The sequence below is a fragment of the Carassius auratus genome, chromosome 15 (genome assembly GCF_003368295.1).
Source record: "Carassius auratus strain Wakin chromosome 15, ASM336829v1, whole genome shotgun sequence".
Taxonomy (NCBI): Eukaryota; Metazoa; Chordata; class Actinopteri; order Cypriniformes; family Cyprinidae; genus Carassius; species Carassius auratus.
Window position 1 is genome coordinate 25,322,823 of NC_039257.1, and position 24,941 is coordinate 25,347,763.

General features: G+C 36.2%; 2 protein-coding genes across 2 annotated transcripts; both read right to left on the reverse strand.

Moving 5' to 3' along the window:
- Positions 1-1,388: 1,388 nt before the first annotated feature.
- Positions 1,389-13,114, reverse strand: LOC113115470 (calponin-3-like). The gene is made up of 7 exons (XM_026283056.1): positions 12,890-13,114; positions 4,449-4,570; positions 3,930-3,996; positions 3,469-3,606; positions 3,150-3,266; positions 2,405-2,551; positions 1,389-2,329 (listed from the first exon to the last, which is right to left on the reverse strand). Exons 1-7 carry the CDS (start codon positions 12,944-12,946, stop codon positions 1,988-1,990), a joined length of 990 nt encoding a protein of 329 aa, XP_026138841.1. The 5' UTR covers positions 12,947-13,114; the 3' UTR covers positions 1,389-1,987.
- Positions 13,115-14,494: 1,380 nt separating this feature from the next.
- LOC113115489 (UDP-N-acetylglucosamine transferase subunit ALG14 homolog) lies at positions 14,495-24,441 on the reverse strand. The gene is made up of 4 exons (XM_026283083.1): positions 24,363-24,441; positions 23,911-23,912; positions 23,238-23,336; positions 14,495-15,917 (listed from the first exon to the last, which is right to left on the reverse strand). Exons 1-4 carry the CDS (start codon positions 24,439-24,441, stop codon positions 15,687-15,689), a joined length of 411 nt encoding a protein of 136 aa, XP_026138868.1. The 3' UTR covers positions 14,495-15,686.
- Between the last annotated feature and the right edge of the window lie 500 nt (positions 24,442-24,941).

A 24,941-nucleotide genomic window follows, 5' to 3' on the forward strand; every position in this document is an offset into this window, starting at 1 on the left:
ACTGGCACCAGGGTGGCACAGTTAGCAACATGATGCAGCATACAAAAGCTGCAACACCAGTTAAGTTCCTGTCCAAAGGCTTTCTGTGGTTGCTGTGGTAACTGCCTTTATTCGGACCTTCTCTATAATTGGGTCTTGTGTTTTGTCTCAGATTCCACAACTAGCACAAAGCGCTGATTATCCCGGAGTAACACGGTCAGGAGGGGCAGGGGCAGCACTTGAGTGAATGCCATTGCTTTCTTGTCCTGTACGCATGGATATAGTTGTATGTAGTCCTCCCCGCTTAATTACACAATAACAGTTCGACTGAGTACACTGACACCCAGATTAAGCACTAACATGTTACTTTAACTAGTAGACTCTCGGTTCTTCATTTATGACTGCAACCACTGCAGTGACTTCGCATTGTTAGAATTCGAACATATTGTTGGCCTTCCATTGCCCCAAATCGCTATGGAAACAGAATAATGTTTTGCCATGTGGCATTACGTTACATATCTCGGAATGACCCAGAATGCAACATGCAACTCTAAAATGTGATTTGCTGCACGTATAAATCCTCAACTGCTCTTAATTCAAGTCTGCAGCCTCAGACCAACTTAAACGGGTCCAATTCATCTGGAATGTTCCATCACGAGCCCCACCACACTTTTACCATTCCGTCGTGTTTCGGTTGATACTGTGGCCAATAAGAATGCAGAAAGGTCACGGCATGGGAAGCATAATTTAATTCAGTGGTGTGCAGCTCGTTCCAAATCCCTCCATGGACGTCGGCTGAACTGTAAAGTAATCAAGTGTAGCATTTCATCGACTTAATTGAAGGTTTAGTATGAGAAGATGCAGAGCATGAATTCTTTTCTTTTTTTTTCAGGACACAAACAAGAGCTTTTTAGAAATTCATAAAAATAAAAAAAACATATACATATGCACAAAATGCAATAGTTCCAATAATTGGTGCACAAACACAGACTTGTTCTACTTTAGATACTTTTTCACTGCTTTTTGTGGTTATATAACTGTTTCCAGAAACTCTGGCCTGTCAACACAAGGAGCAGCTTCCAATTGCCTCTGAGGGTAACCTCAAAAACACAAGATTTATGGCTTCGCAGTGATACTTGGGCAGAGTCAGAGCACATCTGAAGCCCTGTGCCACTTCAATTCACCCTCATAAAAGTTGCAAGATTAAAAAGAAAAACAAATAGCAAAATCAGGGCCGTTGTAGAAACCACACCTCAGCAGGACAACAGCAAAGAACCTAACTGACTTGGAGAAAGAGGAGAAAATGTGTTATTTAATCCCAATAAAACTGAAATCAGTTCAAATGTATAGATAACTGAACAGCTATATTTAAATTTAAAGGCAATGAAAGTCAAAATAATAGACATGCGTGGAGAACCAAGTTTATTTATAAGATAGAATTTATTCATAAAAGAACCATATGACAGAGGATTTATAACGAAAAGCAGGGCAATAAATACAATGGGAAAGATTTTCCAATATTATGGCACAAAAAAACTAAGCAATAGCGGAATGTTTGTGGTCATCCAGTCAGCTAATCTTTGAATGCTAACATTTGTAGCTTGTAACATTTCCAGGCATTTGGAATTCTAAACGGAATTACTTCAAAAGAATGACTTACGATGGAATGTCTTCAAACTGCAGAGCGGGATTTCAATGGCGAACGAGCTTTAAAAGTAGCGAACTCAGAGGGTGTAGGGTGTAAAACAAAGGATCGTACTGCAAAATTAGAAAATTCTCTTAACAGTTCTCCATACTTCATAAAAAACACTTTATAAAAGAAATGATAAAAGATCAATTTCATCATTAAGATGATAGATTTGAGATATCACCACTCACGAATGTTTACCCAAACACATGCGCTGGGAGGGAAAGGGTAACTGTGACATGTAAAAGGCATTGCAAAAGACTTGCTCTTATGATATACATTATGTTAATACTGCTTTGACTAACAGCGCAGCAGCGTTCTCTAGTAGTCGATGCCCTGGTCGTTGTAGTGCCCTCTGTACTCATCATGGTATTCGCCCTGGTACTCTTCCTCTTGATATTCTGCCTGATAGTCACTATCACTGATTTCTGAGCCATTCGTCCCCGTGCCTTGGCTGCCGTTGGCGTGGATTATGGGCTCCATTGGGGTGGCGCAATACTTGGGGTCGTACACTTGCCGTCCCAAGCCGTACACACTCATGCCCTTCTGCGAGGCCACCTTATTGGTTCCCATTTGCAATGAAATGGTGGAGTTGTCCAATGGTTCCAGAGCTGCCTTCTGGTCATAGATGTCCCTCCTGGTGCCTGGGGCAGACATGCCAGCCTGGAGAGAGACAAATACATGGTAAATATGTCATTTTTGTGTGATACTGTTGATATATTCTGTGTTTGGGTGTACCTGGCTGGCTCCTTTGTTGGTGCCCATTTGCAGGCTAATGGTGGTCTGGTCATAGGGTTTCTCTGTCTGCGTCTTGGGGTCGTAAAGGTGTCTCCTGGTCCCATAGGCGGTCATCCCAGCCTGGCTTGCACATTTGTTGGTCCCCATCTGAAATGAGAGTCAGAAACACCTCAAAAGTGGATCAAAAACACTCCTGAAGATGAGGCATCTCCACTTTTCTCCAATCAATCGGGTCCTCCAATCAATCTTTATCTTTAGAAACCATTCCCAGAGGCAGGTCTACACTGATATTGGTTGAGTAGATGTTGGGTTTAGATCTAGACTTGCTGAATGGTTGTAGGTTCAAGCCTAACAGTGAGTGATCCTTGATCACAATGGTGAATTTGAGCAGCTGCCTAACCTGAGGTTATTCCAGTCGCTTTGGATAAAAGCATTAGCTAAATGACTCATTTGTAATGGGTCTTCCCTTTTTACCGCATCACAAAACAAATTAGGTAAAACAATGGTCATGGTTCCTTTAAAAATAATATTCATGTTGGCACTGATAGCCTAGTGGCAACCACACTGACATATAATACAACTGCACGTCCAGTTGACCCGAGTTTGAGTGCAGACTCGCAGTCTTTTGCCAATCCTATTCCCAACTAGCTACCCCACGCTTTCCTGTCACTTTCTAATGTCCTGTCAGCTAAAACCATGTAAAAGCCCCCCCAAAAAATAAACTTCCAGGAAGAGAGTCTTCTACCTGAAGTCCAATGACACACTGGCCAGCCTTCATCTTCTCTTCATCAAAATGTCTCTGCTGCTTATCTGCATATTTCACACCAATGTCAATGTTTGTTTCCATGCCTTTTGTCTTTGCCTGTAGGAAAATGAAAGACAAATTTTGCTAAATTTTAGCTGTCAATAATATTTTAGATATTAAAAATAAAATAAAAAAACAATCAACCAAATGTCATAATTTTACTCAAGGAAATCTTATTTTTATTTCTTTGAATTAGCCCTTTAAAGAATATTCAACATAAGACTCAAGTTTAGCATAACTGAAAAACTCGCAGACGTACCATACTGGCCAAAGCGAGAAGTGTGGTCTGGACTTGCGTCATGTTCCCGTTTTCGAAAAGATCATTGGCTTCAAAGATGTCATTGGGCTTCAGCCCGTAGGCTAGAATGGCTTTGATGAAATTCCCAAGGTTCTCTAGCTGAGGGAACAATGACAACAGTAAGGCTGTGTTTCTCCGTAACATCATTGGTTACCTCATTTTCAGATAAAAGAGTTAGTTGTTGGTGGATGAGTCGAAGAGTGCATGAATGGGTCCATTTATTCTTACAGCATATAAGGAGTTCTGATACTTCAGAGTTTTTAATGCTAAGGGGCATATGCAGTTGTTAGCAGCTTCTGCTTCATCGATCTTTCTCAGCTGCATTGTATTGTAAGCATTGGAAGGAAATAAACCACTTCTTGCTTCTTAAAGGAGCTGATCTGGATGAAAACAAATAACTTTGGGGTCTCTGAAATATTTACCTTATGCCAGTTTAACTGTGAATGGTTTATTTTCTTTATTGATCCAGGTTGAAGCTTGTTTATCAATCTGAAAAGAATAAAAAAAAAAAGGGATTGATTTCAAATCTGTTTTCTAAGCATCACAAATATAAGCATGGTCTATGGACACAGTAAAGTGAAGTATGTAATTTCGGTTTTACTAGCATCACCAAATGGAATTGCAAAAATAATGATTGTTTCCATGCAGGTTTTCTGCCATTAGTTGAGTCAGTGTCTTTATATCAAGCCAAGATGTTCAAACAAGCAATGTTTTAATAGTGTCATGAATAGTCTCTTAGCCTGGCACAGCTGGTGTCTAAGTGTTCAGACAAGTGGTCTCCCAGTCTGACCAGCTGAAATGTATCCAAACCTACCAACAGACCAGCCTGGGAGAAAATCTAAGGCCAACAAACTAGCTTAGAATGGTTAAAACTGTTTTTGTTTTCAGCAGGGAAACCTTGCCCACATGGCCAAGATGTATGTTTATGTTTACCAACTTACTCGCACAGTATGACGCCATCCTTGAGCCCTTTCTGAAAGCTGTCTCCGATCGGCATGCCAGTCACCTCCTCGATCCAGAAACGAAGCTCCTCCTCCTTCTGTTGGTCATATTTCTGTGCGATCTGTGAGAAGAAATAACACGCATCAGTCATTTATGAGTCAAACCGGCTCTGCAGGATGATCATAGTTATGGGTCCTGGACAAGCTTCCTTTAGATTCGACAGTAACGTATCAGCATACATGCTTATCTCAAATATCATGTCAATATAAACATTGCTGATCCTCACACAGAACATGTTTGACTTCAAATCTCACCAAAACAACAGTCTGAAACATTTAAAAGGCCTGTTTGACTTTTAAAAGTTGCATTAGAGCTAATGGAAAATCATCAAATGCAGCCTAATTAAATCGGATTGCCTATAAAAACTATTTTCTGGCTCTGTTTGGCTTTCTCCTTTGTGAGTAGAATGGCATTCAAAGCCTGTGATGCAACACCGACATGCGACTATGCCAACAACAGAGCATTAAATTCCGACAAAGAGTCACAGTGTGAGTCAGTTCTGGCTGTTTCACTCTTTCTCAGGATGTTTCTGACTGTAATAAATAGCACCGTTTAACATTGAATAATGTGCTCCGAACAGATAGCCATTACCAACAGCAGATCTTTACCAAATGCCTGAATGAAATGTGAGATGGCTTAATTTGCTCCTTCAATGAATGTTTAGTCTGTTTATTGGCCCGTAGACAAAGAAGTAAATCTTAGAAAAATAATATTCAGCTTCAAGTGAAATCCTTCAAAAATTGTTTACTTTTTTTTTTTTTTTACGTAAATAAAAGGATATTAAATAATTCAATTTCAACACTGCAAGTCCAACCTATTTAAAGCAGCTATTAATACAAGGTCCAGGAAATGGTTTCGATCACAGAGGCTCCGTTTCAAGTTCAGCATTCAGGGTCAGACTGTACAAAGACAAAGCTAAATGTGGCTATCAAGACAGATCTCGAGAGAGAGAGAGAGAGGGACAAAGGAACATACAGGGAAATGGGGGGAGAAGATATTCTCAACGGGAGGCGTTCAGGACAGACACTTCTGTAGATGTCTCTTTCCCGCCAAAACATGATAAGAGCTTTCCTCATGGCCTTCTGTCTGCCATCTCAAAACGTACTGACAAACACAGTCCTAAAGTCCTAAAGCTAATGTGTCAGTCTCTAGGTTGATTGTAATAAATAGGAGTTACTTATGCACACCAAGGCTGCATTATTTGAGCAATCACTGTGAAATATTAGTATACTTTAAAATAATTGTTTTTCTGGGTTAATCATTTTTTTATGTTATTTATTCCAATGATGGCAAAGCTCAATTTTCAGCAGTCAGTACTCCAGTTTTCAGTGTCACACAACACTTCAGAAATCATTATAAATGCTGCTTTGCTGCTCAAGAAACATTTATTGTTAGCATCAGTGTTGAATGGTCTACAGAAAGTTCAAAAGAACAGCATTTCTTTTAAATAGATTTTTTTTGTTTGTTAAAATTTATCCTTTTTTCTGTTAGTTTTGGTCAATTCGATGCATCCTTGCTAAATAAAAGTATTCATTTCTATAAAAAAAAATGACTGAACCCAATTATTACCATTTAAACACTATAATATATGAATACACTTCATTTAAAATCAAGAAATACGTCTCAAACTGTACTGAGTTCATACTAAAATCACTTTGGTATATTGGCAATTACCAACATATTATCTGAGCTACGATATCCAAATAGGTGTCTTTATGCCAACAACATTTGTGCCTATTATTATTTCTCCTAAGGAAACTGAAGATAGCTTGGCTCCATAGAAGTTCTCTAAGCAGGCTGAAGATCAAGCAGACATCCTCCCACACTGCAGGCCATTAGTCAGAATATGAGAAATCTAGAAAAAAAATGGCATGTGGGGTGTGTGGCAGTTCCCTTGTGCAATTTGAGGTCACTCGAGATGACTTTTCTCCTATAATGACAGACAAAAAGCTAAACCGTACACAGTTTCTCATCTTTGAAGGATTGCAGCACTTTTGGCATGTTCCAAATAGTTCAAAAAGCACTGGATGTTTTCAGATGTAGTGGGAGACAAAGAATGTTATATCTCTGATATAATGAGCCATTGACTGGGGTGATTTATATTAGACATGAATCAGAAAAAAGAACAGAGGAACTCCACGGAGAAACTGAGCAAAGATTGGAGAACCATGTGTCTGTCTTGTCTTTCCTTCCAGTCACTGGGAAACCAGCCAGTGGTAGAAAAAAGAGAGAGAAAAATGTGATCCTCGATGGAGATGTTAGAGGCATCTGTAGAAGAAGAACATTCTGGAAGGTTGTGGGCTGATCCCGCTGGAGACCAACCTCTAGCTCTCCTCCCCCACTCTTAATTCTAGGAGCATACTGATGACAGCACAAAAACCGAGCAAACACTGGACTAAAAAAAGGTCAGGGAGTGAAAAGACTCGCAACACAACATGATCAATTCGACAAACAAACCCTAAGAGATCGATAAAACTGGTCACAATGGAACAGGAGAGGGAAATCCTTCTCATCTTGGGTTTAGACTAAAAAACATTTTAGCAACATGGACATGAATCTAAAATCCAACAAAGTCCTATTTGTTTAAAAAAAAAATAGTATTAGTGTAAAAGAGTTCTATAAGTAAAATAATTAATGATTCAGAGGTGTGCATAACTTACGGTGGCATCATAAAAACCAACTTAGCAAAAATAAACTTATTAAACAAATTTATGTTCTTACTTGACCTTCTTTTCTGACTAATATTGGGTACTGTGCTGAAATCAAGTGTGCCTATTTAATCACATGCAAGTAACTAGTCCAGCCAGTAATAGGCAATATATAACCATGCGCTCTGGAAATACCCAGCAGACAATGAGGAAAGATTTGCTCTACTATACCTGCAAAATCAATTTGTTTTTTTTTTCACATCTGAAAGGGAACTGTTTAAGCCACAAATTGATTGAACATTCTCCTGAAAAACAGTAGTAATCAGATGTTTATATCTTGTTTCACAACCACAATGCTAGTACATTGCTAGCTGATAGCTAGGCTGTACTGGATGATTGCAACAAGGTGACTCTTTGAGTATTCTGCTTTGTTCGATACGATGTTGCTAGGGTTTCTGAGTGGTTGCTAGGTGGCTACTAACTCACTTCATTCAAGCAAAGCCATCCTGACTATTTTTTTTCCCATTTTATTAAGAAAATGTACGTAATATTCAGAACCGCAATTCTAGAATATTGCTAAATGATTACTAGGGCATTGCTAGGGTGTTCAGAGGGGTTGCCAGGTGGCTACTTACTAGCTTTATTCTAACAAGCCCATCCTAACTTTGTTGTTTAACTTTTTATTAAGAAAATGTGTGTAATATCTGAAACCACAATTCTAGGGCATTTCTAGTTGACTGTCAGGATGTTTTGATTGATTGCAAGGTTATTGCTAAGTAGTTGCTAGGATGTTCTGAGTGTTTGCTAGGTGGTCAAAAGAGCCCATCCTAACTTGATTTTGTTAATAAAATGGGTGTTATTTTTGGAATAACAATTGACCAGTATTGTTTGGCTAAAAGGGATTTCAAACCTTCAATAAATGTTGATATCTTTTTAAACAAGAGTCTATAAAAAGCCTTGTCTATGTTTACACTGTTGTAAAATCCTGCTGAACAATAGACCCAATTGCCTCATGAAAACACTTTCCTGTTTCTCCTAAAATGGCATCATGGGGTTAACAACCGTGGCCACACTTCGCACAGCCTTAACCAAACCTGGAAAATATTGCTGATCAGCACATTGCGGGGGAATGTAACGGCCCCTCACTGGGCCGCCTGCACATCAGCAGTCACAGTGTGGCAGTTAAAAGTGTTTTTACGCTGAGAATCAACATGGCATGCAGCATTAGAGAGTAACGGAACAAAGCCCTAAGGTTAACCTGATCTGGTTTTACCCAAGAACCACCGTGACCTCCCTGTTCTGAACCTTGTCCTGTCCCAGGAAACAAGGGCTTGAGCTATGGGCTAAGTACTGGCTTATTTTCAAGACTGATATGCACGCTAAGATAGATACAGAATTAGATAAGTGGGAGAGCCAAGAATAATATGGATTTATTACAGTCTGAAAAAGATTTTCCCAGGCCTGAGAGAATCAAGGTGTCATCCAATAATTTCAGGGGGAATTCCTGCATATTTAACTCCATGTTCAAAGTTCTGACCGTGGAGCATTTTTGGAAGCAACATACAAGAGAATGTATTTTAATACTAAACAGAGCTACCAAATCTCCAATGGCTTCCAAAAGCTCTCATCCAGTCTGGGGAAAACAACATGGCAAAAACAACTGATCTGATTAATATAATATAACACGAATGGTCATGATAAAAATAGGTTGCTAACTGACATCTCTTCCATGTGTAAAAATAAACCAGCCTGAACAATATCATCACTGTGCTGGACTTGAACAGAGGATGATGCTTTGGCAACAAGCCCGTAATGAACGGACCCTTGTGTCTGCTATTACATAACCAGAGAGGGTCATTAATTTGATTGGGAAAACATCCTTTCCCATTATGTTATTTGTGAGTCTTATTTTAAGGAAATAATTCTATTTGACAAGGTGATTCGTTTACATTTACAGGCTGGAGATACTGGGAAACTAATGTTTCTAAATATCACTGTGAGAGCTTTGACTTCCCACATTTCCAAAGTTCAGCCTGCAGGAAAACAAAGGCAGAAAACAGCTCTCGGCTTTCAGCAGAGCAAGAGTACTGGTGAAACTCAAGAAACGAGACAAACAAGTCCTTGGAAAGCACATTACCTATAAAAGGTTAGAAACACACACAGTTAAGAACGTTCCAAGTTAATATTGATTGAAAAGTAGGTATTTCTCATATGAATCGCATAAAAAAAATTATTATTAACCCAGTCATGTCTGATAAGGTTGAGCTGCTATTGTTTCACAAGGAAAAACCAAGTACTTCACCTAAACGCTTGCACACACTGCAAGACAAGAAATTCATTAGATAATCCTGGAAAAATGTATCAAGGTTAAATATCAAGTAAAGATCCTCACATGACACTGAAGACTGAAGTAACGGGGAAAAGTGGATTTTAAAATAACAGTTATTTTAATTATCTGGTGATATAGCTGTTTTACTGTATTTTACTGTATACTGTACTGTATTCAAATAAATGCAGCCTTGATGAGAATAAGGGACATCTTCAAAAATCTTACTGACCTCAAGCTGAAAGCATGCAAAATAGCAAACACTTTTCTTGCAGCCTTTCAGAATCCAGCCAGATAAAACGGAAAATAAGTCATGGATTAGGACGGTAAAAGGTGTAATGAAACTAGTCCCTAGAACTACTTTCCACTAGCAAGTAGTCAGAATCACTATTGTATTTATAGCTGCATAAATAAAGCATAAAATAAAGCCATCACTTATTCGTGATTTACTTAAGTCTTTCCAAACCTGTATGATTTTCTTTCTGCTATAGTCCTATGAAAGTGCATGTTGACTGAGGATGTCTAGCTCCAAAACAAAACAAGAAAGCATCATAAAACTATCATTCAACCAGTGGTGTAGTGCACTTTTTTAATCAGTCAGCATTTTGTATATATACCCACTTCTAAATCCCCTCTGATGCACATCATCATCAGTAGTGTCCTACATTAGCCAAAATCACGACAGTCCAGCACATGAGTAGCTAATCCAACTGCATGTGAGTAAATGCAAATATTCCCTAAAACATCCAGTTAAGACATTGATGCGGTCCGGACCGAGGCGTAAACGCTCTCCTGCAGTGTAAGTTTTAATTATACATGAAGCCTGAGGGCACTCTGGTGCAGAAAGTCCAAAACTGACTCATAGAAGTAATACATTTATGGCGTGCCAGGAAATCCCTAATATAGATAAAGACATCCAGCTATCGCAGCCAAAGCCAAAGCGTAGCTAATCTGAATAAAAAGAAACGTTTCGACTGATGAAACACGAAGACAATAAACACAAAACTGTGACAATATATGATTTATGTGTGTTTTTCAACTCATCTCCAGGTAATTAAAAGCATCTTGAACACTGCAGTGCTAATTGACCGCATTTATTACAATTGACTATAGAAACTATAAAATATATCTTCTGCTTACTCTGTGATAAAAATAGGTGGAAAAGTGTTTGTTTATAAACAAATCGTAAAATTGTTATAAGTAAAGTATAGGAAAAATTATTGGTTAATGTCCAGCAGTATATTCAAAGAGAATTGAATTGAATTGATAAGCCAATTCAAAAGAGATAAGAAAATAACAACAACAATATTTCTGTCGCCCACACATCTGAAATGATGACTACACTCGTGAGTCATGGCTCGAAACGACCATTTCCCTGTCAATGTAAGTCATGGGAGAAACAGTCAGACACAGGAGCAGAGCTGCTGGATATATTAAGTATCACAATTCTTGTTTGTTTCAAATAGAGATTATGATTTTCCTCCGATTCTGAACAGAAAATGTATTTTTTTTTTAATTTTCTATTGCAAAATCTGGACCTCTCTACTATAGCTAATTTTAACTTTTCAAATGTCCTTACTCCATGAAGTCAAGCAGCAGAAGTTAAGTGACTGTGCAAATACAACTGACACATTTTGGGGGTGAACTAAATATGCAAAACTAGTTTTACAACGGTTTATAACACAGGGTGTTGAACCTTTGCTGGGCTGCTTAAAAAAAATGGGGGCATTGAGTTAAGAGTATACTCACTTCTCAAGGCTCACAACACAACTCTACATATGTTCTGTCTTCAGAAGCAATACAAAGAAATTATGTGAGAAAAAAAACGATTTTTCCTGAGATAAGCAGTGATTCATGCATGAATCATTCTTATGAGATGAATCAGTTCATCCAGTTTAACAAAACCAGTCAGATTAACCGAATTTGATTCTTGATTCAAATCACTAAATGAATGGATGCTGCAGTTGGTAGCTCACTGGAGAAGAAAATAATGTCTTAAATTTCTAATTCCATGGTTTCAAAGACACTGCACAAAAGTTACATAGACAACCTTTTTGGTGTTTGCATCCACTGTAAAGCTTGAAAGCTTCAGCTTCATTGCAAATGCAATGAGTGACCAGTATTTCTCCATTTGTGCTCATAAAAAAAAAAAAAAAGTCACGCAGGTTTGGAACAACAAGAGGATAAGTAAATAATCCCACAATTTTCTTTTCAGGGTGAAATATTTCCTGTAAAGCTTCTGGCTAAATAAGCAACATTCATTCATTGAGCTAAATAGGTCATTATTGCAATACACCCTTTGACAGATCAAAGCCAGTAGCTGAACTCTTCTGAATGAAACAGGATTGTCACAGCTGTTCCAGCACATTTTAGAAACGCTTAAAATTCCAAGATGAAATCCTTACTTCCGAAGGGGTTAGACGAAAGACAGAAACCAACCAGGATTGTTCGGGCATGAAAAACAGTTTAATGTACCTGCTGATGAGCTGAGAACTATGATTACTTTAGTCAAAAACAACTCTTCAGCACTGATGATGTCATTCACTGATGATGTCATTCTTTAAGTTGATTCATTGGCTTTACTTATTTTTATTGCATGCAACATCCTGTCTGATCATTTTGAGGCATAACATCACTACTAAGATGTAAAAAATTAGAATAGACATACTTCATGTTTCCCCAAAATTAGACTTTTGCTATGAGTGTGTGTGTGTGTGTGTGTGTGTGTGTGTATATATATATATATATATATATATATATATATATATATATATATATATATATATATATATATATATATATGACAGTCATATTAAAAAAAAAAAAACATGGAAATGATCTCTGCAAGGGTCACTTCTTAACTCTGGACAATCATAGATCAATTTGAGGATCAATTTTACTCTATCATATAAAATATTATTTTTATATCATAGACTTTTTTTAAACGTGGGGATGCTAACTTAGAGTAATTGTCTATTTAACCAAATCAATACTAAACAAAAGACAATCTATATAATCACTTACTTAAATATTGTTATTATTATTAGATTTTTTATTATTATTATTAATGTGCTTTTTAATTCAAATTCACTTGGATTCAACCACCAATTAAAGACTCGTATAACTGTTAAAGCTTTAATGAAATGTCCATGGCCATGTTTAAGTCTTACATAATAACATAGGTAAAATAGCAATTAAATGTTTTTTATATATTTAAACCGAACCATATTAATACCAAACCAACACTACAGTAATCCTGCAGAATAAACTACTCTTTAAAAGTAAAGTAATACACACAAGTAGCCTATCTGTTCCCATCAAAACTGATAATCTAAACATATATGCTAAAAATGAATAACATAAATATATGAATATATTTGAAATAAAGAAATTAAGTTTAGTTTACCTTGTTTTTAACCTCCGCAGATAATCCGTAGGCTGGTCCCTTGTTAAACTGGGTCATGATTCACGTTTTGAGATTTATCTTAAATTCAATGAGATGACCAACAGGGAATGAGCGAAGTAAAGTCCTACAGTTGCAGTAAAATCACAGTACAGATCAGTCGGCGCTCCGCGTGCATGAATAATCCTCGTGCACAGTGACTTTACACGAAACAACAAAGCCTCTCGCGCAAAAACTTCTCGCTTCTATCGCGGATTTGAGGTGGAGCTAAAAGACTGACGCGCAGCTAGAGCCAATCAGAAGCCTCGCTTCTGCATATTAAACCGTCCATTGTTTCTCTGGCTCTACTGGGCGCCACAGGCGAAAGTAATAGATCACCTGGCAAAACTATTGACCGAGTTTCAGATTACTTGGAACTGTGGCTTATCTCTACAGCTGTATGGTGTAATAATCCTTTCTTTGTCTTTTTTCAATTCTGTGTTTGCTAGCGGCAACAACAGAATAAGCATTTCACTGTTAACTTTTATTTTATTTTATTATTATTACAAACATTATTACTCAACAGATCAGAATGAGGTGTATTCAAATATTAATATATTAAACTAAACTACAAATGATAAATCATATTATCTAAATAACAACAACAATTATTATAATACTATAATAATAATCGGAACAATAATAGTGATTAATTAAAAAAAACTATATGTGTGTGTGTGTGTGTGAGAGAGAGAGAGAGAGAGATATTAAATTAATAAATAATAAATGCTATATAAATATATATCTATATCTATATATGTATATATGTATAAATCTATCTATCTATCTATCTATCTATCTATCTATCTATCTATCTATCTATCTATATATATATATATATATATATATATATATATATATATATATATATATATATATATATATATATACACACACATTACATATACACTAATGGTCAGCTAAAAATTAAATATTTTTCCAGTAATTGTTAGTGTTACTAATGGCCCAAACTAACATTAACCATGGGGGCAAGTCACTTTATTTATTTAGCATATAGTAATAATAATAATAAAACAATTAAAGAAACAGAAGTGAACCAAAAGTGCATAAAGTCTGCATAATACAGAATAAAAAAGCAAATAAGACGACACCTTTACGGTAACTATGGTATGGTAAAATGCCAGTAACCACAATTTATCAGCAGAAATCAATCCATCAACAATGTCTAACATAAAACACACAACACAGGCTAAGTGTACAGATCCAGTTTGTGTTTCATGTTCTGTATTGTCAAGTAGCTTGAAATGACCAGTTGATGCTTTGAGTGTGACGTGCTGGGTGGGGCTCTGATGTCAGGGTTATTTTTGTCTGAAAGGTTGAAGTGAAAACAACATGAGGAAAAAAACAACTATCATGGAGGTGGTTTGTCTGAGGAGATCAGTATCTCTTGCTGTCACTCAACCTGTGCAGCATGAAGAAAGACTTTTTCTCTAAGGTTGATTTTGTTTCTAATTACATAGATACAAACAAAATGCCAGAAAGTTTTGAGCTTCGCTTTGTGATTTATCTGACAACATGACCTATTTTATCAGACGCTGAAGGCCCTTTGTCAGCTAAAAATCAAATGCAACATTAAATATAAGAATGAAATTTAATGAAGATTCTGTCAGATCGACTGGGAAAGATATTGACTATATTGATGATGGTATCAGCCAGTGAGAGATTAAACAATGAATTGTTTCCAGATAAGACTCTAGAGAATTTATGACTAGAGATACAACTGAGGTCAGTAAGCAAGTTTAATATTTTACAGTTTTAAGATAATTTCAGACTCAATATGGATTCATGTTCTTCACTATAAAGACTTCCATAAATGGTCACCTTTTCACTTCAAAAGATGATAACTGATGGACTGGAGTGGTGTGGATTTCTTGTAGATCATTGTGTTTTTATCACCTGTTTGGACTCTCATTCTGACGGCACCCATTGACTGCAAGAGATCCATTGGTGTTGTAATACAAGCAAGTGTTGTAATGCTACATTTCTCCCAATCTGTTGGGATGAATAAACAAAGTCATCTACATGTTGATAGGCCTGAGGGGAATTAAAACGATAATTTATGGGTGAATTATTCCATATGAACTTGCTCTGGGACACAAAAGAAACCTCATGCTACAGGTTTTAGAGTGCCGTCTCATCTCTAGTAACAAGATGAACAGATGAGTACAGGGCCATAAAATAAAAAAAAACTACCGCTGGAATCACAGATTTTCCATCTTTTCTCTATGTTTTGTCTATAATTCACACAATTTCCTCTTGAACCACATACCAGCACAGGAAGACAATGAAGTAGCGCTCAAATGCATAGTGAGCTGGAAAATATTTCACAGGAATGCTGAGGAAAAAGAATGAGGTGTCAAAATCTAAATAAAAAAAAAAAGTCTTCCATTTAACTGACTGATAACATAACCTTGAAATGGACAAACCTGTGATCAAAAGACAAATATTGTTTAGCATGCAGTGGTGCGCGTGTATAAACTTTGCTCGCTTTAATTTTGTTGACTTTCAGAGGCGTAAAAGGCAGAGCAGGTGTGTAGAACAGGACATTTCATCAGCCTATCATGACCGTCTGGCTGAAAAAAACAAAACTCTGAGATAGTTGTCATAGTTGTGTACTTAGCACATCAGTAACTGCATAGGAATGAATCGAATGTGAAGAACAGCATCAAAATGCATGTAATTCTCAATACAAATACGAAATCATAAAGACATGAAAAAGTCTACAGAAAGGGATTTCTCTTCACACCAGTCTCCCTGAGTAGACGGCCTTCGGGTATTTGTCTCTCAGTGATGCCCACTGCACAAAGAAGTAGTCAGAAAAGTAGTAGAGGATCTTCCCGGATAGAGACAGTGTCTCCACACAACAGATGCTTTCCACATAGATGATCAAGACCCTTTTTAGTCCCAGGATGCCCAGGAGCAGCCCAGTGGCACACAGTGGGACACACGTCCCTGGACCATTACACAGCACCTGAAACACAAACACACACTTGCTTAAAAATATAAGCAAAAACATCACTTTATATTTAAATATTCAATTAATGAACAACTAACAATGAACATTTCATAAATATAGACTAAGACACAACAGCAGCAAGAAGCCAGCATAAAGTACAGAGTCCTCTGAGTTGGAGAAATATGAGCTTTCTGGTTCAAAACTGGAGACAGTGAGTGGCACAGGAAGGCAGTCAGACTTCGGTGGAGACGAGCCATGGGGTCTGGAGAAATCATCTTACACCGACTGCTCAGACACATTAACATTGGAAAAATCCAGCCTCTGTCTGCGCAGAGCTGAAACCGATATGTGGCAGGAACCGAGGACAACGACTAACGTGAGAACATCAGAGGTGATGGACGTTTCCACTCACATATGCTTCAGTTCATTTCTGTCCGCTTCAAGGCCCACCGGTGCTCGGATTTACATTACTGCCAGTTTCCAAACGGTTTAAGACACTCCATTTCCCATCCTGCACCTGGAGGCAGATGAGTGATGAGGATGGGCAGGGATAAAGCAGCAGGTGGGCGATCTGTCTCGGCCCGTATTTACATTTCTCACACACCTGTGAGTTCACTTCGGTGAATGACATCACTGTCACCCAACAGAGAGACGCTGACTTCAGCTCTGAAGGCTGCTGGATTGTGTACAGAGGTTGGCGAGCGTTTGCTATGGGCACAGGCCAAGCTGTCAGAGCGCTATTTGAGTCCGTCATCAGAGTGGAGCAAATTTAAATGGCCATTGTGTGAAACTTCAACACGACATAAATCAAACGTTCGAAAAACACCATTTTGGGGCTATTGGATCAGCGGGGTGCTGAATGTGCATCAAAGAAAACCGCTTGTTTTTATCAAACCTCTTTTTGTTAAATCACTCTCTTTTTTAGCCTCTTCTGCATTGTCTCAAACACTTGGCATTAGCAATCATAAAAACTAAAACACATCAGCTATATACGGTTCCACCAAGTTTGTCTTCATTCAAAAAATCAATCTGAATGAACATAGCAATAGTTGAATTAATATTGCAATCCATTTACAAACATTGTCTTTTTTAACTATCTCCAAAAGTCAGTGTTAGGAAACAAGCTAAAAGACAAGTTTTTGTAATCATTTTCATATTCATATTTCATATAACTTTTTTCATACAGTGTCTTTACAAAGCTAAAGATCTAAAATTGGTTAAAAATAAAATATAAAATAAATAAAATATAATTAACTGTTATAATTAACAGAACGTTAGTCCAAAACTTTCCACTGCACATAAACACGGTGCTCAAGCAAAGTGAATATCTCATCAATATCTGTTAATGGCCAGTGCATGTTAAACTGCTGCTTATTTAAAGCCAGTGGGGATTATACACTAATACTGAAGTATTTTCATAAATCAAAGGCCTTATAGAGTCATTGTCCCTGTGATGACATCACTGTGAGACATGTTCGTGTCACAGCTGCACCGACAGGTGAGGACGTGTACAGGTGCTGAGGTGTAATCACTAATGAGGTCATCGAAACTTCTGTGAGCCAACTTTATTACCTCACATCATTCAGAGGAGCTCCAGATGAGATTAAACTGTTCCCAGGCTTCTCAGGCTTCCGATGAGTCAGCACAGACAAGATTGCAGGTGTCACGGCTATAAATGACAGACAAGTTCATTCTGAGTTTTGTTAAACAGTAACAGAGTAAAAGGTTGGCTATATTTTGCCAGCCTGTGCTTTTTACTGCAAGAATGGCAGCATCTTATGTTTTCAACTTTTAATTTACATTTGTGTGTATATATATATAAATATTTATTTATTTATTATTTATTATAAATATGTATATTAATTACAAATATGTATTACAAACACACACACAAACACAAAACATTTATTTATTATGTACTGTTATAAAAATTCTATAAAACATTGAAATATAATTTATATTATAAATGTGTATATTAATATATATAATATATTTTGAGTAAGCTATATAAAATAAATAATACACAATTAAATTATATATATTTTAAAATAATGTATGTTACATATAAATTACATACTGTATATAACACATTTTAGATTATGATAAAATAATAAATACATACAATATACATGCATATATGCATGCACGTGTTGTTTAATTTGTTTATTTACTTTATATTATTTATAGAATGAAGTTGTTATTTTGATAAACTGTATTGTGTTGTTTATTGCCTGCCCTTTTGTATATTATTGCTTATATTACATTTTCCACGTTATCATGGTTTGGCATTAGATTTGTGATTAGGATTGCTTGTTTATGAACACTATTTCTCTGCATGCAGATCCTAACATATTCTAACATGCAGATCTTGTTTTATGATCTATCCACAGAGCTTTCTTCGCTTCCAAATAAGGCTAAGATGAAACATATGGAGATGTAGTCGAACAAAAAACTCAGGATCAGTGAGGAGTCTCTGTGGAATGTGAAGGGACGTCCAGCACACAAAGGCAGACCCCATTATTTGTTATTGTAAATCGTAACAACCTCCTCCTCCACACACACAAAAGCTATGTAGCACAGATTCTTCAAATAGTTTTCCCGTATTCTTTTGCATTTTGGATTTGTGTCACAGCTAGACTCCCTCACGAAACTGAATGCATTTCCCCCACAATCAGATTGCGGAAGGTGAATTTCTGTGCAGAATAGTTTTATCAAGATGTCTCAAAACTAATTTAGTGTCAGTTCAAGTGTTAACTTGTCAAAGTGAGTCTAAGGCAGTGATACAGAAAAGAAATGTGAGAAACTGTACATCTCAATATACACTGGGAAATAATTAAATAAATGAATAAATGATAACAGAAAATATACAGTTAATTTTCTGCCATGTCATCCATTATTTTTTACGGACATTTCCATTAACCCTATAAAAGATAATGCAATGAAGTGTAAAATTCAAAATAAAGATAAAACACCTGTAAAAAATCAATATGGAAAACTGCACCACACACACACACACACACACACACACACACATACACACACACATATATATATATATAATTTTTTTTTTTTTTACAGTGGATCAGTAAAGCAGGAAAGCAAATCCCTACACTACATCTACACTTTCTGATTCGTAACCTGTTTGATTACTTTAGAACATTTTTACTGTAACATAAAAATATATATTTTATGTGTGTGTCTGTGTGATTGAAGCCAAACATGCAAAAAATATACAATCGACAGCATCTTTTTCCTTGCTGATTGGAATTTAATTATTGAAAGATGATCTTGACAAGATCGTGGCACTCTGAATATAGTAGCTGTATGAATTAAATTTATTTAATATACATATATTGATGCTCAAAAAAAATTATGCATAATATAAGGCAAAGAAGCAAAATATAACATATTTGTGTTATCAGTTTTATTGCTGATTTGAAATATATTATTAAAACAATATTAAACTGTGCGCACTTTGGACTGACGGTATAACATGAGATGTAATTACTGAACAGTGGTATTATTGACTGCTCCTCACGGCATGCGGAATCAGGCCGAGACACTTGGCTTGTGCTGACACATCTGGAGCTCATGAGGACCCGTGACGCACTTATTTCCTTTTATGGCTAAAAGAGGACTGAATCCACCCCCCTCTTCACCTCTGGATTTCAGACCTGACCCCCCCATTTCCCCCATCTGCGCTCTGGTATGTGGACACGCAGGCCCCAGCCCTACACTGACATGCTCAAGTTTGGCTAAAACAAACAGCTGACATTTGAGTCATGCTGAAGGACGATCCCTCACCGCGCAGATACAATAGGGGTGCCGGACCCCCTAAAGAAGATCTTAGACATTGTCTGCTGGACTAAAAAGGAAATCCTGCTGCCGCAGTGCAACGGATCAAAGGCTACCTGGTACTTATATTGTAATTTCACATTCCAAATGAACAACGAAAAAAATAAAAATAAACATGTATTATATATTATAACAAATATATGCAGGTGGATATCACAATATATATATATATATATATATATATATATATATATATATATATATATATATATATATATATATATATATATAGTTTATTATTATAATTAAAATTAAAATAATTGTTTATAATAATAATTGTGTCCAGAAAGGCTGATTATATAGTATATAACAATAATGAGAAATGAGCTAGCATTGAAGAATGATAAAGTGATGTTAAGTAAAATAATTAAATAATAGTTTTGATAATAAAAATAGGTTGAAATTAAATAAAATTAAATATAAATACTGGATGAAAACCTACATGAAAATTAGAAATGTAGCCTTGGCAGATTGATTTGAATTATAAAAAAAAAATAGTAAAATCTAAATGAATATATTTATGAAATAAAAATAAATTAATGTTAAATAAAAATATAAAAAGACTCCTAAAAATGATACAGAGCAAAATTTGTAAAATGACAAAAATTTATAAAATTTTTAATGAAAACTAAAAATATAAAGATAAAAGCTAATATAATATATATATATATATATATATATATATATATATATATATATATATATATATATATATTTATATATATATATATACAGACACAAGCAAACACAAAAAAATACATTCAAGATTTTATAATAAAGCAGTACATACATGATTATATAATTAATTTAAATAAACAATTTTCTTAATTATTTCCAGTTTATTACTTGAATTTAAGGCAAAATCTAAGTTTAACAAAACTCTTTTAACATGAAACTAAAGCGTGACAACAGATGCAAGTCAAAAAAAGAAAAAAAGACTCATTAAATGAATTCAGCTGACTGGAAAAGTGGGAAGTGACATCAGCATGAGGACAGAGGTAAATGCTAATTATAGAGATTAACAGAACACTAGCATGGTCTCTCATCCGTCAGAGATTAGGCTGGTTTGTTCTGACCTATGAGCTCTGCTGCTCTAGCACTGCAGCACCGGCTGCTTAGTCATGCTCCGCCTCCTCTCAGCCGGTTCCCCCGGTAACGCAGAAATCTGATGCTGCTTGGCTCCGCCCCCACAGGGACATGTGAGAGTAGTCAAGCAGCTGGGCCGAGGAGCCAGTCAGGTCTCGCCACCTCCTGAGAACAAGACCCCTCGGCTGCTCCCCTCACAAGCCTTCATTACACAACCACAGGAGGAGGAGAGAGAGAAAGAGGCCCTGAACAGCAGATCATTCCTTGAAAAGGGCTTAAACGCTGCCCATCCCTCTCTCTTTTCCTAAATCAACCCCGTACCTCACTTCTTTATCTGTCTTTGAGAGTTTTCCCAGCGATTCTCTCTCTCTCTTGGTTCTTGCTGAAAATAAGCAGAGGAACAGCAGGATTAGTGTTTGCTTATACAGCAGACAGTCTTCCAGCAGTAATGCGATAGTCTTATCATCTGCTGAAGGAAAAATACATCTTTATCACCTGCTTAAACATTCCCAGTGCTGCTGTGTGACAACAACTACTGCTTTGTTTTGTTTAAAGCAGGGAGAGTTCACACAAAAAATCATTTACCCAACCTCAAGTTGTATTAAACCTGTATAACTTTCAAACGAAGATATTTTAAATTCTATTTTCTGACTCGAATTTTTTTTTAATGTATTTTATTTCGACTAGTGGCCAAGGCAACATGTTTCATTTTCATTTAGTGCAACTTTACAATGCCGATCAGTGCGATTTTTTATTACTTTTGAATTTATCTGATCAAAAATACAGAAAAAGCATTAATATTATTAAATATTATAAATATAATTAAAAATAAGAGTGTTCTATTTTAATATACTTTAAAATTCTTTTGATTTCGGTGATCAAAGTTTAATTTTCAGCATCATTCCTCCAGTCTTCAGTGTCACATGATCCTTCAAATATGGCAATTCATTATTAATGTTGGAAACAGATTTTGTTGCTTATTATTTGGAACCTGCAAAACCTTTTTTGGGATTCTTTGATGAATAAAAAGTAATATGTATGTATGTATGTATACATATATATATATATATATATATATATATATATATATATATATATATGTGTGTGTGTGTGTGTGTGTGTGTGTGTGTGAGTGTGTGTGTGTGTGTGTGTGTGTGTGTGTGTGTATTCAAAATGTAAATCTTTTCTTACTATTTAAATCTTAACTGTCACTTTTTTATCACAGTAACACTGAATAAAAGCATTAATTTCTTTCAAAAATAGAAATAAAAATTCCCAAACTTTTGAATAGCAGTGTATTACAAAAGATTTATATTTTCTCACATTGCTAATAAATGAATGATTTCCGAAGGATCATGTGACACTGAAGACTGGAGTAACGGCTTATAAAAATTCAGCTTTGCAACATAGAAATTATATTTTAAAGCATATTAAAATAGAAAACAGTTACATGAAACTGCAATATTATTTTCACAATTTTACTCTTTTTTTCTGTATTTTTAATGAAATAAATGCAGCCTCAAAGACCATAAAAAACCTCTTAAGGTGCCACAGAATGCATTGATACAATATTTTAAATTGTTCTCTGATGTCCCCAGAGTGTGTATGTGATGTTTTATCTCAAAAACACCATCAGCTGACTTAAAAATTGTACTTCTCTGGCCAAACCATAAGGAAAACTACAGAATTTGGACTAGATTTTATAGATGATCTGAACTATAAATAATAGAGGGTGGAGATATTTATAAAAAGCTATGTTTTCCAAAACAGTGCACAGGATGTTTAAACTCTCAAGGTTGTGGACCGGGCAGAAAATGCTACAATGTTAATCTGAAGCACACATTGTTACAGATATTTACTTTAAAGACACATTAAAGTATGATTAACAATATGGTACATTAATAACACAATCGAATATATTACTTGAGCTGAACAATGACACAGTTGTAGAGCTGCCTATAAATAACTTGAACTTGTTTCATTATTTGCAATATTGACATAGTTATTGAACTGAACTGAAACTAAATAATTGAGCTAAATGATAACACCACTGTCTTTATTGTACTGTACTGCACACTGTATTAAAAAGCTAGAAAAATGACAAGTTTGATGACTTGACTACTTCACATTTTCGAATTCGATAATGCAAACTAATATTCATCACATCCAAGTATGTTTGCATACTGTATATTTACATTTAAATAAATTGCTCTTTGTACTCAAAGTAGTGCTAGGCTGCCATTAGGCCCTTAGTTTCATAAATATGCTATTTCTGGAGGGGCGTTACACAAACGGCCTGCAGAACAGAGGAAATTAATTTCCGAAACATGATGGGGGAATGAATGAGAGGAGAGAAAACCCTCCATGTCCGGCTGAAGCCTAAAGACCAAAGACCAGCGGGACGGACGACATCAGAGCACTGAAGGAACTCGAAACAGAGGAACTCCACAACTGACGCACTTCACCACTGCGAGGAATCTGCTGAATAGTGAACTGTGATTAAAAAAGAGAGGAAAACATATAATGATTGAGGTAATATACATAATTTCAAATCCACAGTGCAATGCACACACACACACACACACACTAAAGAAAAATAATTATAAGAAAAAATAAAATAAAACAAAGGATCTGCTGCCATCTGCTGGTCAAAGTAAGAGAATTTTAATTCACACATTTATGATCACAGAAGAAAGAAAATCATTTGTGTTTGGATGAGGAAAGAATTGTAATTTTGGGGCGAATTATTCCTTTAATGGTGAACATATATTTTCAGTATAAATCAATCATCTTCTGTCCTGGTTTATATGCAGATGCATGTCGCAAAATACCCAATAATCGTAAAATGAACGCTGTTATTAATACTAGGCTACAGCAGTGAGAACGACTCCACTCAAAACATACAGAAATGCCATCAGATACCAAACTAAACGCTATCAAAAGTTTTAAGAATCAAGTCTCAAAACGTTAGTAGTCAGAAACGAACACATTGATCATTTAAACTACTTTTTAAACTAAAACTGTAATAAATGTCGTATTTTTCAGAATGGAATATCAGTACGCCAACAGCTGCAACGGAAAGAAAATAAAAACACATTTTATATCACTTTCACTCAGAAGTTTAGAAACAGCGACCTCTACTTGCTCCTTTGAAAAGTGCTCTTAAGAGTCGATACTTGAATAAATGAAGCCAGCGAGGACAACTCATAGGAAAGGCGTTTTACCAGTATTTCGCGGCACATAATATGTAATGCTTTACACTCAATACAGACTCTGAATTCACATTCAGAACTCAGGTGAAACAGTGGAGCAGGGGGTCTCAGCTGAATGAACTCACAAATGTGAATCAAAACTTGAAAGGCAGACATATAGCCTATTTTGATTGATTTACTTAATTAGACGTAAGCAGAGGACTGTGAGAAAAACACATCCATATTTCAGTAACATTTAATATACCAAAAGGAGTCTACTTTTCAGTCTCACTCCTACATATTCATAGCGCTGCCATTTCCATCCTACATGCACCGCATGAGCAAGCAGTGACTCCTCTTGGTCTCTCGTCATAATAGAGCTGCAGTAAGAAGAACGATGAGGTCATGACCCATCAGCAGCTCTGATTGGACGGCTGGTGACATGAGCCATGACGAAGAAGCCTCTGGAATGGGGTGACCCTGTCAGGTCTCCATCTATGTCCACGCTTGATAAACATGTCACTCCTCAAATCCATTCAGGGAATGTGATGTCTGCTTTGGCACTAACCTGCCATTCAGGGATGTTGCTTAAGTAGTCCTTCCTTATCTAATCCATTGTGAAACTAAACTTTTCCTTGAAGACATTTCCCTTGAGGCTCAGATAGAATTTGGCTAAAATGAGGGACTCAGAGCCTCCTTCACAGGAAACTGGACAGATTTTAAAGACCAGCGTCTGGAGCATTTGTGAGAAAAAGCTGAACGCTGGACAGAAGTGATTTAGGCATGAGCTCTAGAGATTGAGGGACTGCAGAAATGATGTGAACTTCTGATGTGTGGTTATATGGTTTACCGCTCCACACTGTTTTCAATGATTTCACAGATGTGAGGGGTCTTATCAATGCTGGAC